General features: G+C 36.2%; 2 protein-coding genes across 6 annotated transcripts in view; one reads left to right on the top strand and one right to left on the bottom strand.

The window, feature by feature from the left end:
* The first annotated feature begins 25 nt into the window (after positions 1 to 25).
* LOC135692148 (large ribosomal subunit protein mL62) lies at positions 26 to 15188 on the top strand. Its single transcript, XM_065210194.2, has 6 exons — positions 26 to 313; positions 2280 to 2340; positions 4233 to 4292; positions 6056 to 6138; positions 9568 to 9737; positions 10952 to 15188. The coding sequence occupies exons 1-6, from the start codon at positions 26 to 28 to the stop codon at positions 11028 to 11030; spliced, it is 741 nt and encodes a 246-aa protein (XP_065066266.2). The 3' UTR covers positions 11031 to 15188.
* A 514-nt stretch (positions 15189 to 15702) lies between these two features.
* LOC135692145 (putative transporter SVOPL) overlaps positions 15703 to 18493 on the bottom strand; it is a 34902-nt gene continuing 32111 nt past the window's right edge. For all 5 annotated transcript variants that reach the window (XM_089112078.1, XM_089112077.1, XM_065210188.2 and 2 more), the window contains exon 2: positions 15703 to 18034. In XM_089112078.1, the coding sequence (XP_088968204.1) occupies positions 16278 to 17816 (1539 nt within the window). In that variant the 5' untranslated portion in view covers positions 17817 to 18034 and the 3' untranslated portion in view covers positions 15703 to 16277. The remainder of the gene's footprint in view (positions 18035 to 18493) is intronic.

The raw sequence follows: 18493 nt of genomic DNA, 5'->3' as shown, positions 1-18493 counted from the left end.
TTTAAGAGAAATTGTTGGTTTTAAAATGATAGACACAGCTTGCAAACAGTTTGTATTAATAGTAACTAGGCAGGTAATAAGTCAAATAAGATCGAAAAATGTTCGAAGTTTTCACACAGCTATTCAACATCACACAGGTCAGTTCGCCAGACCCTCCTCCTTCACGCCGCTCTGCTCAAAATGCAACGCCAACGATGTAAACAACCCAATGTCAAGGAATTCAAGAACGCTAAAAGGTTTTAAACAGAAACAGACTCGTCAGTTTTTCAGCTTTGTGCATCCAAAGTTTGACTTGCCAAAGCTGGGTTTTGTGGTAAGTTCCATGCATCTTAGAATAGGCCAGAGCGTTAGCATTTGTTGCAACCTTTATTCACGACCTCCAACTCCAGTTCAGTTCAGTTCAGTTCAGTTTCATATTTTAAATTCTCCACATACAATTTATCATAACAAAACTAATTAATACAAACAATTTACTAAACTACAATAATACCAATAATGCACCTAAAATTAATACAACATACAAATACCGAACAAAGAACAAGATAAATTGCATGGGGGGAATTACTTAAAGGAGGAGCTCTCTCAGTAGTTAAACTAATCGAGGAGAGAGCACCCCCTGTTTCAAAAATTTCTCATACAGATTCGATTATTTTAGGCATAAAAGAAACTCCAGTCACAACATCGGTTATAATATCTTACTGTACATTGAGAAGAAAAATTAAAATGTTTTATGAAATGTCAAAAAGATTCTAAGCATTTTTCTTGATATACTAATTGAGTTGAGTGTTATAGAAAAAACTTAAACTGTAAAAATCTTTACTCGTAAAAGCATAAAAGTAAAATCGATGTTTTACATGGCAATGAGAATATAGATGCTGCCTCCTGCTTGTATGAAAGTATTTCATTTGCACAATATCAAGACTGCAAGATTGTCAGGAGCACACCTGAGAACCTGTCAAGGAGCAGCAGTTTTTAGTTACTATCATCCTCCCTGACTACCCATGGTCTAGCAAGAATTTATCAACAACAACACTTGAAACAGAGGCAAAGCATAGTTGGTACAATAACCAATGATATGTTACAGTTTATTGTACATATTATGCTGATGTTCCTCAGGGTTTTGTCATATCTCCCATTTTATTCATCATTTTTATAAATGATCTCTACTGATTTCCACTGCTACAAGTATCCATTCTTTTGCTGATGACACCTATCTGAGCTCATCCTTCTCTTTTGACTCTTAACATAATTCTGCTGCAAAGGAATAATTTGGTCCCACTTCTCGTTGATTACCTAGCAAAATTGAGAAGTAGGGTGAGAACAATCTTGTTAGGTTTAACCAGGCAAAAACCATACAGGATGTCATTTCACACAATCCCAATTCTGACTTTCCCTGTGTTTCCATGAATGGTGCTGATTTACACATTTCTACTTTTTTTCAAAACTAGGCCTTTCTGTATCATCCAACCTTAGCTGAAAATCTCCCATTGATTCTATTGCCAAACATTTACCACCTCAAAAAACTTGGGTTCCTTTCTAGAACAAGTGGATTCTTCTCACCATCACAACTCTAAACAATATATAAGTCCCAAATTCATCCTTTTTTGGAGTACTCTCCTCATATTTGGGGCAGTGCTTCTAAATCTTCCCTGTGCCTCCTTGACAAAATCCAATCCAAAGCCATTCACCTCATCAACAACTGCAACCTCACAAAGTCTCTTGAACCTCTTTCTCATCTGCACTGTTGCTGATACCTCTTTTTCTTCAGATTTTTCTCTGCCATTGCTCATAGGAGATCAGAGATATGATCCCAGGTTGCTGAGAAAAGTATGCTATTCCAGGTAATCTTCTAATGTTCATCCTTTCCAAGTCTCTTTGATAAATTCATGAAATCTGTCCCACAAGTCATCCTTCCTCTCAAGATCTTGTTAACTTATGAACACTCTACCTTCTTTCTGCTTCCCAAACTCTTACAACCTGTCTTATTTCAAAACTAAAATTAAAAATCTTCATCTTTCCTCCCTCTCTTCTATCCTTGCCATGCCTCATAACAAATACACTTTCCAACCTTGCTTGTATATTCACTTTTTTTTGCCACCCCACCCTTTTTTCCAGTTTTGAAGTAAGCAAGATTTTTATTCTGTGAACTAACTACTCTTAATTGTTGTGTTATTCAATGTGAGAAAAAAATTATGGTGAGTCGTGATGGAGCAGCACATAATTTCTTTTTGGTAGCTATTCATTTTGTTTGTGATTTAATTGTGTATTTTTTCTCCTAGTTACAAGGCTCTACATCATTTAAGCCATTATATTATTCCAGAAGAGCAAACCCTTTAGAAGGTAAACTTCAGTACTTGTATTCAAATTTCATTTTTCTTGGTATATGATGTAAAACATTAAGGGCTCTTTAATTAGAGCCCATGATCTTATCTAATTATGTATGTTGCGTGTGGTACTTCATCCAGAATAACGATAATATAGTTAGCAAATAAATTGAGTACCAGAATGAAAATATAATAGTTGATTGTTAAGAACACGACGTTTTGAGCATATACTCGTTATCAAGTCGCTAGAAAAGAAACGAGCCGAGCAAAGAGAAGGCGAGAATCGATAAATAGAAATGAATTTCGAGATGCGATGCAACCGAAAAAACAGAATAGGGGAATGGGAGGAAAGTAAAAAAAGAGTAGGAAATAGATATAAAAAGAAATTATTGAAGAAAATAAAAATGTTTATTAAGACCATTAGGATAAAGAGTTTTTAGGTTAAAAATTAAACGTTTCTCCAAAGTCTTCCGTTTGGTGGCGTCTTGCGCTGCATGCAATAAGCCAAGGATGGACATGTCGGCAGTAGAATGATTGGAGGAGTTAAAATGTTGAGATATGTTGCTATCTGTATCGCTTTGGTGTTCTTCTGTCAGGTTGTTAATTTGACGGAAGGTTTCGCCGATGTAAAGAGATTGGCATTTGGTGCAGATGATACAGTAAATCACACAGGAAGAAAAACAGGTGAAGTGAGATCGATGTGGAAGGATTGTTTATGGTTGATGATAGTGGTCGATTGGTTAATGTGTGTGCAAGTACGACAGAGGTGATGTTGGCAGGGGCAACAGATACAGCATTTTTTTAGATAGCCATCCTCCTGGCGAGATTTTATAAACAGGCTAAACAGGCCACCAGAGCTTTGGAAGCTGTTAACCACTTTGGATGGTTCAAAAACGCACTTTTCCAAAAAATGATGATAATATGTATTGTACAGTAAGCATCGAAAAGAATTCTAGAGCTTGCAATCAAATGTCTTTATTGATTACTCAGGCCATTATTATACATAAAAACACTATGTTAAAGCCACCTCAGTGAAACATCTTGCAGGATCCTACAGGATCCTATAGGGTCCTAGAAGGATGCTCTATAAAGCGAACCAAAATTGCACGGATTGCGGATCGATCCCAAGCATTGCCGTGTAAACGGTAGGTTGATCCGTACCAGTTTGGGATCGATCCCGGCCTAGATCGATTCCGGCCTAGATTGATCCCGTGTAAACCAGGCCTTATTGACCTTCCCCTAAAATAGCATGTTATTTGGCTTATGGAAAGTAATTGTAAAAAGTTTCTTTTCAAAGTAAAATAGTTGAAAGACTCAATCTTCGATCATAGGAGATTTTTTAAGCGAGACACTTTGAAAGGTAATATTTCAAAAAGGCAAATAATGTAACATGTAGTTACAGCAGGGAAACTGTTATATAACGCATACTTAGAAGGATTTGTATTTTAGAATTTATGTGATATTTTATTCTACATTTTTGTTATCTTTAATCATAATTTCATCGTTTACATTTTTGATATAATTTCCAATTTCATGTATCTTAACTTGGTAATTTAACGCTCAATTTTCAACGATCAATGCACAAATTTCTCCACAGCGACGAATCGTTATAGAATGGATGACCAGGTTAAGGCTTGATGTTCGAGAAAAAAGCATTGGAAAATAATTGCTAATTACTCCTATGGCTAACTTTGATCTAAGTTTGCCACGAATTACGTTTAGCGACGTTGGAAAAGAAATAGGATTACTCGCATTACGAGATATGGCCACTCTTTTGCAGAACGTTTTATGGAATTTTGTTTTTTTCTTACAGTTTATTGGACGTGGTATACCGCATTCATATAATCTATATTGCCAGGCCTGAAGGTATTTGATTACAATTTTTCTCTTGTTTATCTCCAATCATAGAGTCAATAAGCGTCAAGTTTGCAAGAAGCTCAGGTCCTGGTGGTCAGAATACAAACAAAGGTAAATTCAATGAGGTGGTATTTACACATTTTTGTTGATTAAGATTTTTGTTTCAGTTAAATTTAAATAAGACTTATGACAAGATTATTTCCACCCCCAAATGCAATTTGAATAATCTTATTTCTTATGCACGAAACAATCCCGAATCTTCTGAATGCTTTTCAACTTCAGTTAGGACAATCGAAATATAGGAAGCCATTATCAATTGACGGAAAGATTTGCTGCAGTTTTTTTATGATCGAGATCTTGTTTAGAAGTATACATGTTTTTAAGATGTTTGACATCACGATAGCAATAGGTTTAAACAAAGTTGAACCGGTTGTTAACGAAGCCCTTGGCTATAGAGCTTGTACATGAGCTGTCAATAGAAAGTTAAACATATTTAGGGTTATTACTTTTTGCTAAGGCAAATGCCGAAATATTGAAGAAAGTGAAAAAACTTTTGGAAGTTTTTGTTTCACCTCTCTGCATCAACTGCATTTACAGTGCTGCTTGGGGAAGTTTTTGTTTTTATCTTGATCTTTGGAAGAAATATACCAGAGGAAAGAATACCATCTCTTGATTTCTGCACTTGAGGCTTGAGTTGTGATACATATTTTCGTTATGGAATTATGTTGATGACTCCAGTTTAAAATTGGCAGGTGTTTAAATTGCAATCATGCAAGATAATTAGCGCAAGGTGCTGGCATCATCATCTCCGATCGCGAGCTAAACTAAGCCGTTGTGTTTTTATCGAAACTGGGTCTTATCAAATGGCTTAGGCAGCCTTTCCACTAGCCCGGGTTAAAACAAAACCGGGTTAAAAGTTATCCGTTTTTAAAGCGAGTCAATGGAAACAGCATTTTTCTTTGACACGTTTTTAATCCATTTTTGATCGTTCCCACTAAGCCGGGTTGAAATGTGTTCAGGGTGAAATATTCGAAAACGTATGCAGAATTGTAAGAGAAATCAGTATTTGCATCAATAATCCTTCAATTTCCATCGTTGTAGGCCAACGGAAGCAAAATCGACATCGAGGATTTTGTTTTTTGCTTTTCGGCGCCATCTCAATTCTTAAACGTTGCTGTTGTTGCACGTGGGTCAGAAGTTATCCGGGTTTCGCCGTTTCCATTAACTCGCAGGTGGGTAAAAGATACCCGGGTTAAAACTGACCCACTCTGAGACCCGTTTTCAAACTTATTCGTTTTTCAAGTGGGTTAGCGGGAACGCGACACAGAAACGGATAACTTTTAACCCGTTTTTGTTTTAACCCGGGCAAATGGAAAGGCTGTCTTAGTTTCATCATCATCAGGTACCATCTTCTATCAGAAGGTTGGCGACCATGACCCTCCAACTATCCCAAAATCTGAGTTTTGGTTTGTTGTCATGGTCATAGATAAAACTGCTTAGTTTAGCTTGCGATTTATTACAGACAATGAGCAAGGTTTTATCTTTCCCGAATCAACAACAGTCAATGAATGGTGAAGAAATTTGTCAGAGAAGAACCAGGTGCGCACAAAGAAATTTGTGCTACCAATGACACAATTTCCATCCTTATGCTACCATTTGGAGGTTATTGTCAAAAAACACTACAATTTGAGGATAATTTTTTAACATTTTAGCTTTTGTCCTCATTGAACCAGACTGGACCCCCCTGTTAGGCCATAATGACAGTAACCTGCCCGGGGTGACAGACAACCATTCCTTCAGCCCCCCCCATATTGACCTTTTACTTATATGCGAGTAGTTTAAAACATATAAAAGATGTGTGTTTTCCCTTCTAGTTAATACTAAAGCAGAAATCAGATTGAAACTAGCCAACACAGAATGGATATCAGAAGATGTGAAGGAAAAACTTGCACAACAGGTATTGACATCTTTATAATCAAATTAAAACTGTTTAGTAAACATATTATTTATTAATGTAATCCCCTGTTGATTCAGTATTCACATACTATTTTTGTGTGAATATTTAGTTTAGTTAGGGCTGCTCTTCCAATGCCACTGATATTTATAGCTGCACGCAAAAGCAGGAATTTATGAAAGAGCTTTTCGTAATTTCTGTATTCTGCAAATTTTTCCCAATTTTTTTAGTATCATCTTGGGATTTTGTGATATGAAGCCTTGTTTGATCAAGAGTTAGTAAAGCAAAGCCTTAAGTTGCTGATGTAAAGAAAATCGAAGAAATTTTCTTAGAACACCTGATTGTAAATTTTGGCACAGTACTGTTCTAATTTCAGTTCTATGGATCAAGGCTTCTTCCCTGTTGCTGCTTTAATGAGCCTTGGAATATACCGCCGAAAGAGAGATACCTAAGCAAACAAACAGATTTCAATTGAAAGAGCATAATTGATTGGAAATCGCAACCAAAAATAAAGCTTTTGTGTAGAAAATTAATTCAAACTATATTTGGTAAGGTTGGTGTCATTGAAATGTGAATCAATAGACTTTGTGTAAGCTACCGATGTGAAAAATTTATGAAACCTCTGGGCTTGAGGTAGGTGAAGGAAGATGATGTATTTGCTAGGAAAGAAAGAAAAAATTGAAGCTAATACAATAACGTCACGATTCTGTAAATATGTGAGTTGATTGTAAGAAAGACATGTTTTTGGATTGTTTTATTTGATCTGGTGACGTATGTCAAACAAGGACCTAGAGCCCAAAGTTTGACTCAAATAAAACTCCTATATAAAAATTGAAATTTTTGAAACGGTAATTTTTAAAATGGAGTATAAGCATCCAGTGAAAAGCCAATGGATTTACGCAATCACAATAAATAGCAGGGCAAAAACATCGTAAGATTTATTGGAAATTTTCTAGGTCGACTGAGCCGTATTCCATTTTGTTTTCAACGTTGATTAGAAACTGCGGCTCCTTGTAAACGATCATAAGATCGACGGAAAACACATTATTTGTACTGATGGGTATAAGAGCATCAACGATGATAGTTTTGAAGGCCACTTCAAAATGATATTAAAAGGCTTTTGTTAAAGAACATCTTACGCCTCTTCAATGATGTCAGAATTGTGGTAGAATCGTCTTCGGAGGGGAATCAAAGGATTTTCTAGCTGATAGCTAAAAAAATCCAGACCATCTTATCTTGAAGGATCTTTCTGTAGGAGCAGCTGGTTTTGGAACAAATTCATTGATTCTTCACGCCTTTAATGACTTGATTCGTTTCATTTCAGAACATACATTCAATTTTGAAATATTTTAACATTGAAAGAAAGACATAGTATTGTCAGAAATCAGAATAATCAAAACTGGCCTAGGCAGAGAGAACTGTGAATTGGGGAACTTTTTTCGATGTATCGAATTATGAAGCAGTCGAAACATCGGGCTGTGGCAATGTTGGTTGGTTTTTGTTTGTCGGGACAAAGAAACGTTTTATTATAAACTTGCCTTTGTCCTTTATTGTTTTGCAAGAATTACGATATTTTGTGTAACGTAAAATGACAGTTGTTGTTGTTGTTTTTGTTTTTGTTGTTGTTGTTGTTCGCGTTGACTGTTTCTTACCTCTCCGAAGCTTTGGTTCTCTTTCTTGAGGTCTTTCCTTAGTGTTAGGCCTTAAAGGCTGCTGAATTTTACTAACTTCATTTTGCAATATATTTTTTTTATATCCTTAGATTTCTTGGCTAGTTGTTATGCATGTTCCAAAAACTTGTTTCAGACATTTAAAGTGTCTGTAAGTCTTTTTTCTAAATCAGCTTGTTATTATGAGAAACAGAACTTCTCAAGAGCTTTATGTTCCGTTGTGAAATTACCAAACTTTACTGTTTAAACGCCTTGTTGAATGATTTTAAGTGCCTATATTTTTGGAGACACTTCATGGCGACAATTTTTAGACTTACAAGCAACATCGGCAGAATTTGAGTTATAATGATTATAATGAGAGAAATATTTATACAGGGTAAACCTTGTCAGTACTACAAGTACTGTTATCAATAAGAGCCTTGTTTAAAGTTAAAATTGAAACTTGCAGAGTGAAAAGCCAAAATTGTCCTTCGTTTTTTATATTTATAAATTGTTTTCTAAAATCTTGAAATAGGTAAAAAAACAGCTAGAATCATTGCAGATGTTTTTTAAATCGATGCCTAAAAACAACAATGGAGTTTAAACTTCGAATGTCAACTGGTATTTTGTTAAAAAAATGAGCCTTGGAACTAGAAGGACGTTTTTCCGTTTTCTGTCCTGACCCTTGGAATACAAATATCGTCATTGTGGCTAACTACTTCACCACAGGATGCAAATTTTGGTCTACAGTTTGTTGCAGACACCTAAACATAAAAAAATCTGCCTTAAACCTCTTGTGGTTTAATATGGTCATCAATCCACTTTCTTGATCGAACTCATGATGTCGATGAGTGATTTTCAAGGCTCTTTTTAAAGATTTTCAAATCTCTTGACAATTATGTCAGAAATATTTAGCATCGGTGTAGAGCAATGCATCATTTTAAGCAACACAATATGCAGTCAGCTGCATGACTTTTTTTCGACTGTCTTATGCTACAGCAGCAATTCGTGCTACAGCACTCGTTATCTTTCACATTCAGGCTGGTGTCCAAAAGCACTCCAAGACACTTGTAACCCCCCACAAACGTGTTTCACGTGACCATTTATCCAGATCTTTAAATCGTTCTTAGAGTGTAGCTTTTTGGCAGTGTCAAAAAGCATGGAAAATGGCCAACGGTTAAACGTTGTCTTGATGCCTGATAGTATAAATTTTCATTGCGTTTGGGTTTCTACGATCTCTGCAACTTGCAACTGTTTTGACCATGTATTTTCTTATTGTCTGCTAATAGTCTGTAAAATGCGCTCTCTTTATCCCTATTTCTTAAACTATATCAGCTTTGCTTTTCTATGCTCCAGTTTAGCTCTATGATTCAATGGTATCTTGGTTAAAGCTAACTGTTTGAAAAGTTGCCGTGTAAAAAATTACTTTAAGGTCACTTTACTCACTCTTCCTTGTTGACATTTACTGCGCTACAGAAGTACGTTACGGCTAGGCCTTCAGGTTGGTGGCCGTTTTTCAGTACAGCAATATGCTGCCTTTAGGGAGAATTAGAAGTGGATCTTCTGATCGTTCAGATTGGTCCTTTGCAAACTTTCATTATCAGCCTGCTTTTTTCCTAATGTGACATAAGGTTTTTTGAACCTCTTAAATATGTTGATACTTTTTAATTGCATTTGTCTTTCTATACGTTTGAATCGCCTACTTTCACAGTAGTAAGAAAGCTACCTACGAATTTTTCTATGGTTTACTTCCATTATTTGACTCCCATTTGTTTACTTCTAGCAAAAGAACAGAATGAACAAAGATGGAGAGATCATTGTTTTCTCTGACAAATATAGATCGCAATCTCGGAACCTTAAAGATGCGATTGAAAAACTTAGAGAAATGATAGAAGCTGCAAGTTATGTGCCTGAAGGCCCAACGGAAGATACCGTCAAAAAGATACTGGAGAGGTAGATTTCTCCTTTCTGTATTCTTTTTCCAGACAAAGGTCATATTCAGACCAACTTTTTGAAAAGTTGTTATTTGATTCTCCTTTGCCAACAAGTTTTGGCGATTAGTTTAAAATGACAAGTAAGGCAGTTTTTGGCGCAGGGGAGCGGGTGGAGAGAAATGGAAAGATGAGTACAGATAAGTCAGGATGTCGACATAAAATTGGATTATTGAGGAGGTCGTCGCTGACTACTTTTTTACCAGCTCATTTCCCAGGAGCTACTACTTTCTATGCTACCTTAACTGGACATTTTATGAATGTTATTGCGTAAAGTCTGTACTCCCTCTCTGCACTAATGTGTTATACTATGTTAGAATATTAAATATATAAGGAAAACGTTGGTCAGTTTAGCAATTAGTATTCAAATGACGGCGTTTCTCTTATTTCTTCTGATCTACTTCCACGTTTTTAAACTCTATTCTTTTTTGCATTATGTATATCGTAGCACCAATATGCCATCTTAGGCATATGAAAGTGGCATACACACTTTTTTCTTTATCAATGCTCAAAGTCGCTAAAATTTAAGAATATTTTAAGAATAATGCCAGGCTAAAGCTTCATCAAGACTTAAGTTTTTGTTTATCTTAGTTTTCTCACAAAGCAAAACGACTGTCACTCTTCAGACACGCTATATAGATGTTTTGGAGTATAGTGATCACCCTGGGTGCCAGAGCCTTGGTGAAAGAGTGGGTAGTGAGCCACTGTTTGGCCATCTCGTTCACTAAAGCTCTGGTACCCACGGTATAAACTCATCTATTTGTGAGTAATTAACTCTGTAGTCTTGCTCAATGGCTAGATTTTGTATTCAAATACCACATTTAATGTTCTGTTCTGTTCTTGTTCAAGTTTGTGACGAAGCAAAACATTAAAGAATATTTGAATTTTTTTCGTTGATCTTAAGGCGAATTTACACGTTGTGTCGGGCAAGAATAATTTTGGAATAATCTTAGACTCAGAATCGAAATGTTTTAAGAATATCAAGCTCGGCAAAAATTAGGTATTCTTATAAAAAAGTGTGTGATGATCTAGTAGACTAACGTGTAACGTGTAGCGGAAACATTAAAGCACTGATTCTTTCCGTTTTCATAATTGTTTCATAATTTTGCACCGACGGCTATAGACGCTCCTGAAATTTCAGAGGCTATCTTAATGTCTTTCTTCTTTTTGTTGCAGTTTGGAACGGGAAAACGAGAAGCGTCTGGAGAACAAGAAATATCGATCTGATAAAAAGAAACATCGGAAAGCTACTTAAATTTAATTTGTTTACAAAATGAAGGTCGAGCTGTGTTTCCAATCATCAAAAGTGTGGATTTGAATCATCGTTTGGTATCCGCCATACTGTTGTGACAACCGGCAAGATCATCTGTATGCCGAAGAATATTTGATATCAGAAGAAAAATTTTTAATTCATCGAGGTAACAGATTCTTACCTCTTAGAAAAGAAAATTTAAATGTCAATAAAATCTGAATGGGCTTAGTGCAGTTTCATTTAGAAGCCTGCTCTGTTTGTTACTTGAATCATCATGTCGATAAACACAGCTGGAGAGCACTTCTATAAAGCGTATCTTTCTTTCGAAAGATGTCGCATCTCCCTTTCCAGAATGTATTCAGTCACGAGCAAACAACGGTTTAACTTGAAAAGAAAAGACATCGTAGAGATTGTAGAGTGCAGATGTTCAATGCGAATCGGTGACGCGATCTGATGCTTCCGTCAACATTCAAGCACAGAATAGAGAGATTCAAGACCCGTTGTTGTGCATCTGTTTAAGGGCGTATGCTATGCTCATCAAGATTCCTGTGGTTTTAGTTAAAATTTGTTTTTTTATCTGAAATTACCTGCAATCTGTTGAAGCTCGTCTGCATCAACAGGGGACGAAAAATTCTTCTAAGATGTGAGTCGTCCCCCTTCTTGGGGAAAAAGATTGATTGAGTGATTATGATTTCTTCATCATAAGAAGGGGGTTGCCTCATTTACAGAAATTTCACCCTCTTCTTTCAGCCACTGAGAATGCAGATATTTGCTGTGGAAAAAGGGGTGATTAATTCAGATTAACATAGCAAATTTTCACTTGTTCCTTCAAAACTACTGCCTACGTCTCCTGGTAAAAGTCTTAATTCCCGAGGAGTAGCAATAGTTCTATATTGACAATAATTTGAAGCCATATCTTACTTTTATATAATAAATGTAATGTCATGTTACTGTGTTTTCGTGTTAGTAATAATTTATGTCGTCCTTTCAAGCCATTTAAATTCTTGTCAAATACATTTGCTTAGCAGTCCTGGATAGTTTCATTTAATTCTCATTTCATTTAATTTATTTCATTTAATCAAAGACATTATGTTCCGATGAATTTCGATGTTCACTTAAATTCTCATTGGATGAGTTATACAATAGGCTATTGTTAATGTTCCAATCAGCGCCTGGACCTGCCATATTACATATAGGTGACGGGAACAATATACTGACATGACCTTGTGCCTTTAATATTTCTTGGTAATCAAATTTTAAACTAGGCTTAATGCAATACTTTATCTGTTAAAACTCATGTATAGTTAACGTCCCGGCCTATTGAATTTCCTGTTAAAAAGTCAAAAAGGGGTTAGAGATATTTGACGACAATATAAAGTTTCGACATTGAAGCAATAAGTAAAACCTCTTTATTCCTAGTTGTTTATTACCGAACACTTCTAGCAGAGTTCTTAATTTTCAGACAAAAAAAGGTTTCGTATTGTTCAATCTCGCACTTTTTATTCAGATTTTTTTGTATCATAAATTTCCCTCTCAGAGTCAAAAATGATAAAACTACTGTTCATAAGCTCATTGTGAAAACAATTCAACGACCGAACCCGAACCACACCCCTTAATTTTTGTCTGAAGAGTTTTTCAGATATAAGCCACTTTGGCTTGAGAAAGATGAACAATTTTTACGCTGGTATTTTGTCACATTACTTGATTACAACTTTATTTTCAATCTAGAGAAAAAACAGTCTCAGAATACTGTTTAGTAAGGCTGAAATTAGCGTTGGTGTTGGGCGTGGTAAATTAGAAATTCTAGTATTCCACAATGCACAAGATACGAGAATTAATCCGTCAGGACTGCCTCTAAATACGCGGAATCTTTGTAATTAAACTTCAGAGCTCAGGTAGATAAAGGAAAAAGAATTCAAAGAGCATTTTTGTTGTCATTTGATTGGAATGGCCTTAAATCAAATTTCTTAATTTTATAATCATCGTTGAAGCGGGTAATCATATAAACCAACACTACACCTGTCGTTTTCAAAAGACGCAAGGCATCCTAAATCGATTTCCATGCACTTTTCCACCTGTTTAGAACCCGACTGTTCTTCGCTTTGTTATCTTTACCATCTTTCGATCTATTCGTATTTGGAGGGTTTATGTTTGTTAAATATCATACGAAACTTACGTATCCCTTTTGAGTGTGTCTAAAATTGTACGCTGAGACAGCTGTACGAACGTGCTATGCCTCATATATATATATATATTGACACTTTTAGGACATGCATGACATAGTCTAAAATATGCTGTTTATAGCACGTATGTTCTTTGATTTATGTATCATCACCTCGCTTTATCAAAGTGTTTTCTTCTCTTGTTATATTCGTGAGGGCTTTGTTGAGTGGCGTAGAAATAAGGGGTAGAAAAAGAAGCTTGTTGACAATGAATGGAGGAAAAGCAGTGTAACGTTAGAAATTTCTTCAAGAGAAGAAAACATCGATTTAATGAGGAGAAATGCATGCAAGATTCGTAGCTTTTCAAGGCTCTAGAAGCTTAGGACAAAGTTTTGGATATTTTTCTTACTTATGTATTCACAGTAAAGTCTAAGCGTATTTTTAGTGTCATTGCAACACTAGTTTGCCAGCCATAATTACGGTCATAGTAGGTCAACCATGACGTTTTGATCAAAAGTTCCGTTTGATGTGAGACATATGCACACAGACCAGCTTCTAGTTTGGTTTTTTATGAGGTTTTTGGTTTTCCATTTACAGACAGTTCAAAGTCGGAGTTTTGCGTCCTTCACCTTGGATTACTTAGGCCCTGTTTACACTGCTCCGTTAACCGAAAATAATCTCTCTGTTTTTGCCTTGAGCTCACACTGCTCTGCAATGAATACGGATACTTTGGAATTTGCTGTGTTTTTATACACTCTATTTTGTTGCGTGGACACCAAAAACGTAGAAACTTGATTATGCTCACAACATATTCTAAATGTGCTTTCTGGTGCACCAGACATTTGAAGATGAAGATTTCGTAATAGACTGTCGCTTTTGCAAAATTTCATTGACGATTCAGATGACGGTGGAGTTTGGCGGAATTTCTGTCTAGAAATACTGCCTTAGCATTTGTTTAAAAATGAGGCTTTTTATCGAATGTTTTTTTAATTGGAGTAGTGTGAACATTTACCAGTTACTTTAATCAAAACGTGGTCATTTCGAAATGGATTAGTATGATGGACATCGCTTTCGTCAACAAAAACGTAGAGAATCGATTATAGAACAGTGTGAACGTAGCCTTGATGCTCTAAAGTTTCTTGAAAGACTTGCTTATCACCATCAATTTGACACAGTAGAACGTATAGTTTACTGTGGTAGCTGTTGTGCTGAAAGTCATACTTGTGGCGTAACATCCTATTTCATCAACTTTGTCAGAGGGATATTGTTTTGCGCTGCCTAAATATAGCCTATATTTTGCACTTTTGTTATTCTTAAAACCACTCATAGATGCACACAAATTTATAGTCGTTCTGTGTTTTATATTTTTTGATATGATGTAGCAAACGAATTGTTACTGCAATCAAATATTGACAAAAACAGCCACTTGACTTACAGGCTTTTAAATCTCAAAGGGAAGTTTTAAGTAAAAATTTGATAAGGCAAAATGAAAGTTTTGTAATCAGATTTGAATTCACTCTGAGTATCACGGAAAAAGTTGACGGCTCACAAGATGACAAACAGAATTAGAAATTGCTAATCGGCGTACATGTTTCAACTTAGTATCCCAGCAAATGGCAATTTTTACCTATTCTGTTTACTGTGTAAATTTTGCAGTAACAAATCAGATTGTTGTCTGTACTTTTTCGTTGTTACGACTTCGACATTGATTTCCTATAAGAGTAGAAATCAGGCTATTGTCTCTGTCAATGACGCAATAGAATGATAGGAATGCTCTTCTCCTATATAGAGACAACGGCCTTCTTTTACCAACAAAGTCTTAAAAGATGAATCTTTTTCTATGACATTCATACCATGTTTCAAGCAAACGACATGTCTATCTGTCTTGTTTTCTTAATGAAGAACTTTCGAGTTCTTATTTTGCTAATGATCATAGAAGAACAGATGGAATCATTGTACTTCCTGTTTCTATTTTCCTCAATTACATTTGAAGCCAAATGCCTATACTCAAATTGCAAGGAGCATTTCGTTTCTTCAATTTCAATTACGCTTTAAACTGCGTTCTCGTCAGACTGCAACGTGAAGCGCGGACAGCTGAAGAAGACTAGAATTGAGAAATTGAAACCAGATATTTCTGCGTCTTTATTCGATTAAGAACATAATATCAAGTTGCATAATTCAGCTTTGCAAAAAAGGACATGTGAGACGGTTATTCAATTAAGATAAATAAAAGTTGAATTCTACATGATGTCAAATCGATACTTTCTTGTTTCATGTCAAGCTTTATGAGTTACTTGTTCGGAAGGTCACCCGTCTTTTTCTGTTCATTGATAGAATCAAACTCTGTGCGAATCATCAACTTCATCAATAGATGGAAATTTTCAGTTTTCGTAAATGCCAGGGTGGCGTGAGGGTGTCACACCATCCCAACCTTTGATTTTCTTTGAATAAGTCCGAAAATTGAGAGTGATCAGAAAATCTAAGTCGAAATTCCAAATGCTTTTTTTGTCGAAAATGTAAATAATGCTAATGCTGCAAATTTTCTCAATTCAGAAAGGAAATGACCGAAAAGTATTTCTTTGAGGTTCTTTAAGTAAAGGCATAGTACAATTTAAGTACAAAATTTCAATTGGCTTATTGTAAGTGGGAAATTTCGTACCCCTACCCTCCAAAACAAACTGTCAATTTACATCCCTGTAATTTTTTCGTTTTTTAAACTTTTCGTTCGGATTAATACCTGATTGCAAGCCGCTCAGTGCAAGCACGTGCTCGGCCCTTCTTCTTCTTTGCATGAAGATTAGGAAGCTAATCCTCATAATTGCCATCCAAAGAATCCTCTTGTTTCTTATTGATCTCATAACCTGCGAGTTTCCAACAGGGCCTTTAAAATCACAAATTTCCCATTATATAAAGAAAAATTTAAGCTTCTATGTGTTTTCTAATTAATATGCACCTAAAGCAATTCTACTAGTTCCTGAAAGCCTTCTTATATATTTAAAGAAGATAATGATTAATCTTGCTACCAATTCTAATGATTTACAAATTCACAATAGCTTAAACCAATCTAAAAATCTAAATGTTTCATAGACTATCCACTCTCCTGATCTTCATCTTCTGTCACTAAATGCATTTCTTCTCCTTCATCCATGCATGCTTCATCCATGTCATTCAGATCCTTGCCGTTCGTCTCTTGTGTTATTACGAAAGTTAACAAGCAAGCTATGAAAGTCAAGCTACAAAAGGTGCTTAACGAAATAATGAAGTTCATTTTCATAAAATACTGCGCATAAAAGGCTCCTACGATATGACCAGACCTGCTGAAGATTTTTATGAAGCCGTTTGCCACACCCCTAAAGTAAGTGGGGTAAACCTCAGATACATATACTTGCAATACAAGGTGACATGTGTAGCCACTTGTATAGGCAACTACGAAACTTATAACTAACGCCCAATGAGGCAAACAAAAGACTAAAATGCTTGACATCACTAGAATCAATAACAGCAGCCCTCTAACAGTGAGCCTCCGTCCGACTTTCTCCATAGTGATGTAGGAAATTATAAATGCAGGAATTCCTCCGAGGCCAGTAACCATAAGATTCATATAGTCGGTCCAAGACAATGTTTTGCAATATAGACAAGCGATTGGATCCTCCAGTTGACCGGGGCTATCCTGGGTTTTCGCGCACATGCCACTGGGGATGTGATAATACTCGGTTGTCAAATAAAGCGTGCCAACTTGACCCATTGAGACGGAGAACCATATGAATGCGAAACAAGCAGTATACAGGAGATATCTGCCTGAGAACAGCGCACACAGTCGACCATTTTCTTCAGAAGAACGAACGAAGCTGGCTTGTTTGAGCTTGACCCCTTTGCACTGAGAGCGATTCTCTCGAAGAATTTGATTGAAAATCTTTTCGGCTTCAGCAGTTCTGCCTACAGAAATCAAATACCTCGGGGATTCAGGTACAAGTAATGCACACATCGATGCCAAAAGGAGAGGCAATGCTTCAGCAATGACAATGAAATACCTCCAGTTGATGTCATGTAGAATAGTAGCACCTTGCAAGGCGATGCAAACGATTCCGAACCCAAAGAAGAGGTCCATGCTGGTCACGCATCGACGATACCTCTTTGGCATGAATTCGATCAGAAACAAGTATCCGAGTGATACTCCACCGACATAAATGCCAAACATGAAACGCAATGCCAACATCCAGAAAAATGACGGCGATAAAGAACTAAGAGTTGAATAGAACGCACTCAGTGAGTAAGCTAGCAACATTGTTTTAAGTCTGCCGTATTTATCGGCAAAGATGCCACCAGCAAAACTGCCCAAAGCAAAGCCAGCAAAAAACGATGCCGTTATTAGTGCTTTTTCGAAATTCGACAAACTCCACTCGCATTGCATGGACGTACTCACGACAGTCATCAGTGCAAAGCTACAGCCATGAGCGAAAACTCGGATTCCTACTATGAATAATAATTTAAATTGGAATTTTCCAAAACCTGCTAGCTCAAGAATTTCCTCAACTGTCAACTTGTTATCAGGAAGCGACTCATATGCATATTCATCCGTTGAACTTCTCTCTCTTCTGACCCATTTTAGAAAATCGCTCCAAACCATCGTTGGTGCAAAAGTGACGATCAGAGAATGAACGATATCTTCCGATTCGAATGTTGTATTGCAGGATCCTCTAATTGGCTGTCAATTGGTGCATTCCTGCTTCCCAATGTTTCCCCGATGTACCTTTAGAACCATAAAGTATCTTTTCTTCAAAAGCTACTCGAAGTGGCTTAAGGAGTTTCACCAAAAGTATCTCATTGACCAAGCGTCAGGAACCGCTAGAAAAAGGCAGTTCAAGGTTAGTTAAAACTTGAAAAACGTTGTTTTCCTTTTATCAAAGTGATTGAACTAATATTTTTTTCAGTGAAGCCTCGAAGGTGTATGTATATTTAACCTCAAGTCCTGAAGGTTTTGCCAAGCTGACCTTTTTATCGAGTTTTCAAACCCGTAATTCTTTGCTGTCGCCGGATGTTTTGTTAATAAATCGAAAAACAATAGGCATTGTCAAGGTCTATTTTGCTGTCTCGATTTTGATTGACAGCTAACAAGACGAACTGAACAATGGTATTCGTAACTCATCTTCTTTTTGAATAACGAAGAATTTATAATGAGAAGGTTAGTGAAAACAAAATTTGCAGGTAGCTGACTTCGATCATCAATTTCTGTTCGATTAAGGATCTTTCAATATCTTTCAAAGTTCTTAATGAAAATCCCTGTGTTTTTGTCTTTGATTTGAA

Source organism: Rhopilema esculentum, chromosome 13 (assembly GCF_057945365.1).
Source record: "Rhopilema esculentum isolate cy_ngs chromosome 13, ASM5794536v1, whole genome shotgun sequence".
NCBI lineage: Eukaryota > Metazoa > Cnidaria > Scyphozoa > Rhizostomeae > Rhizostomatidae > Rhopilema > Rhopilema esculentum.
This window is presented reverse-complemented; position numbering and strand designations above follow the sequence as displayed.

Bases quoted from the DNA above. Each gene is read 5' to 3' on its own strand.
- LOC135692148 (XM_065210194.2), top strand. From the start codon at position 26: ATGATAGACACAGCTTGCAAACAGTTTGTATTAATAGTAACTAGGCAG. The intron at 314-2,279 runs GTAAGTTCCATG...TTTTTCTCCTAG, and splicing joins TGCCAAAGCTGGGTTTTGTG to TTACAAGGCTCTACATCATT. The intron at 2,341-4,232 runs GTAAACTTCAGT...CTCCAATCATAG, and splicing joins AAGAGCAAACCCTTTAGAAG to AGTCAATAAGCGTCAAGTTT.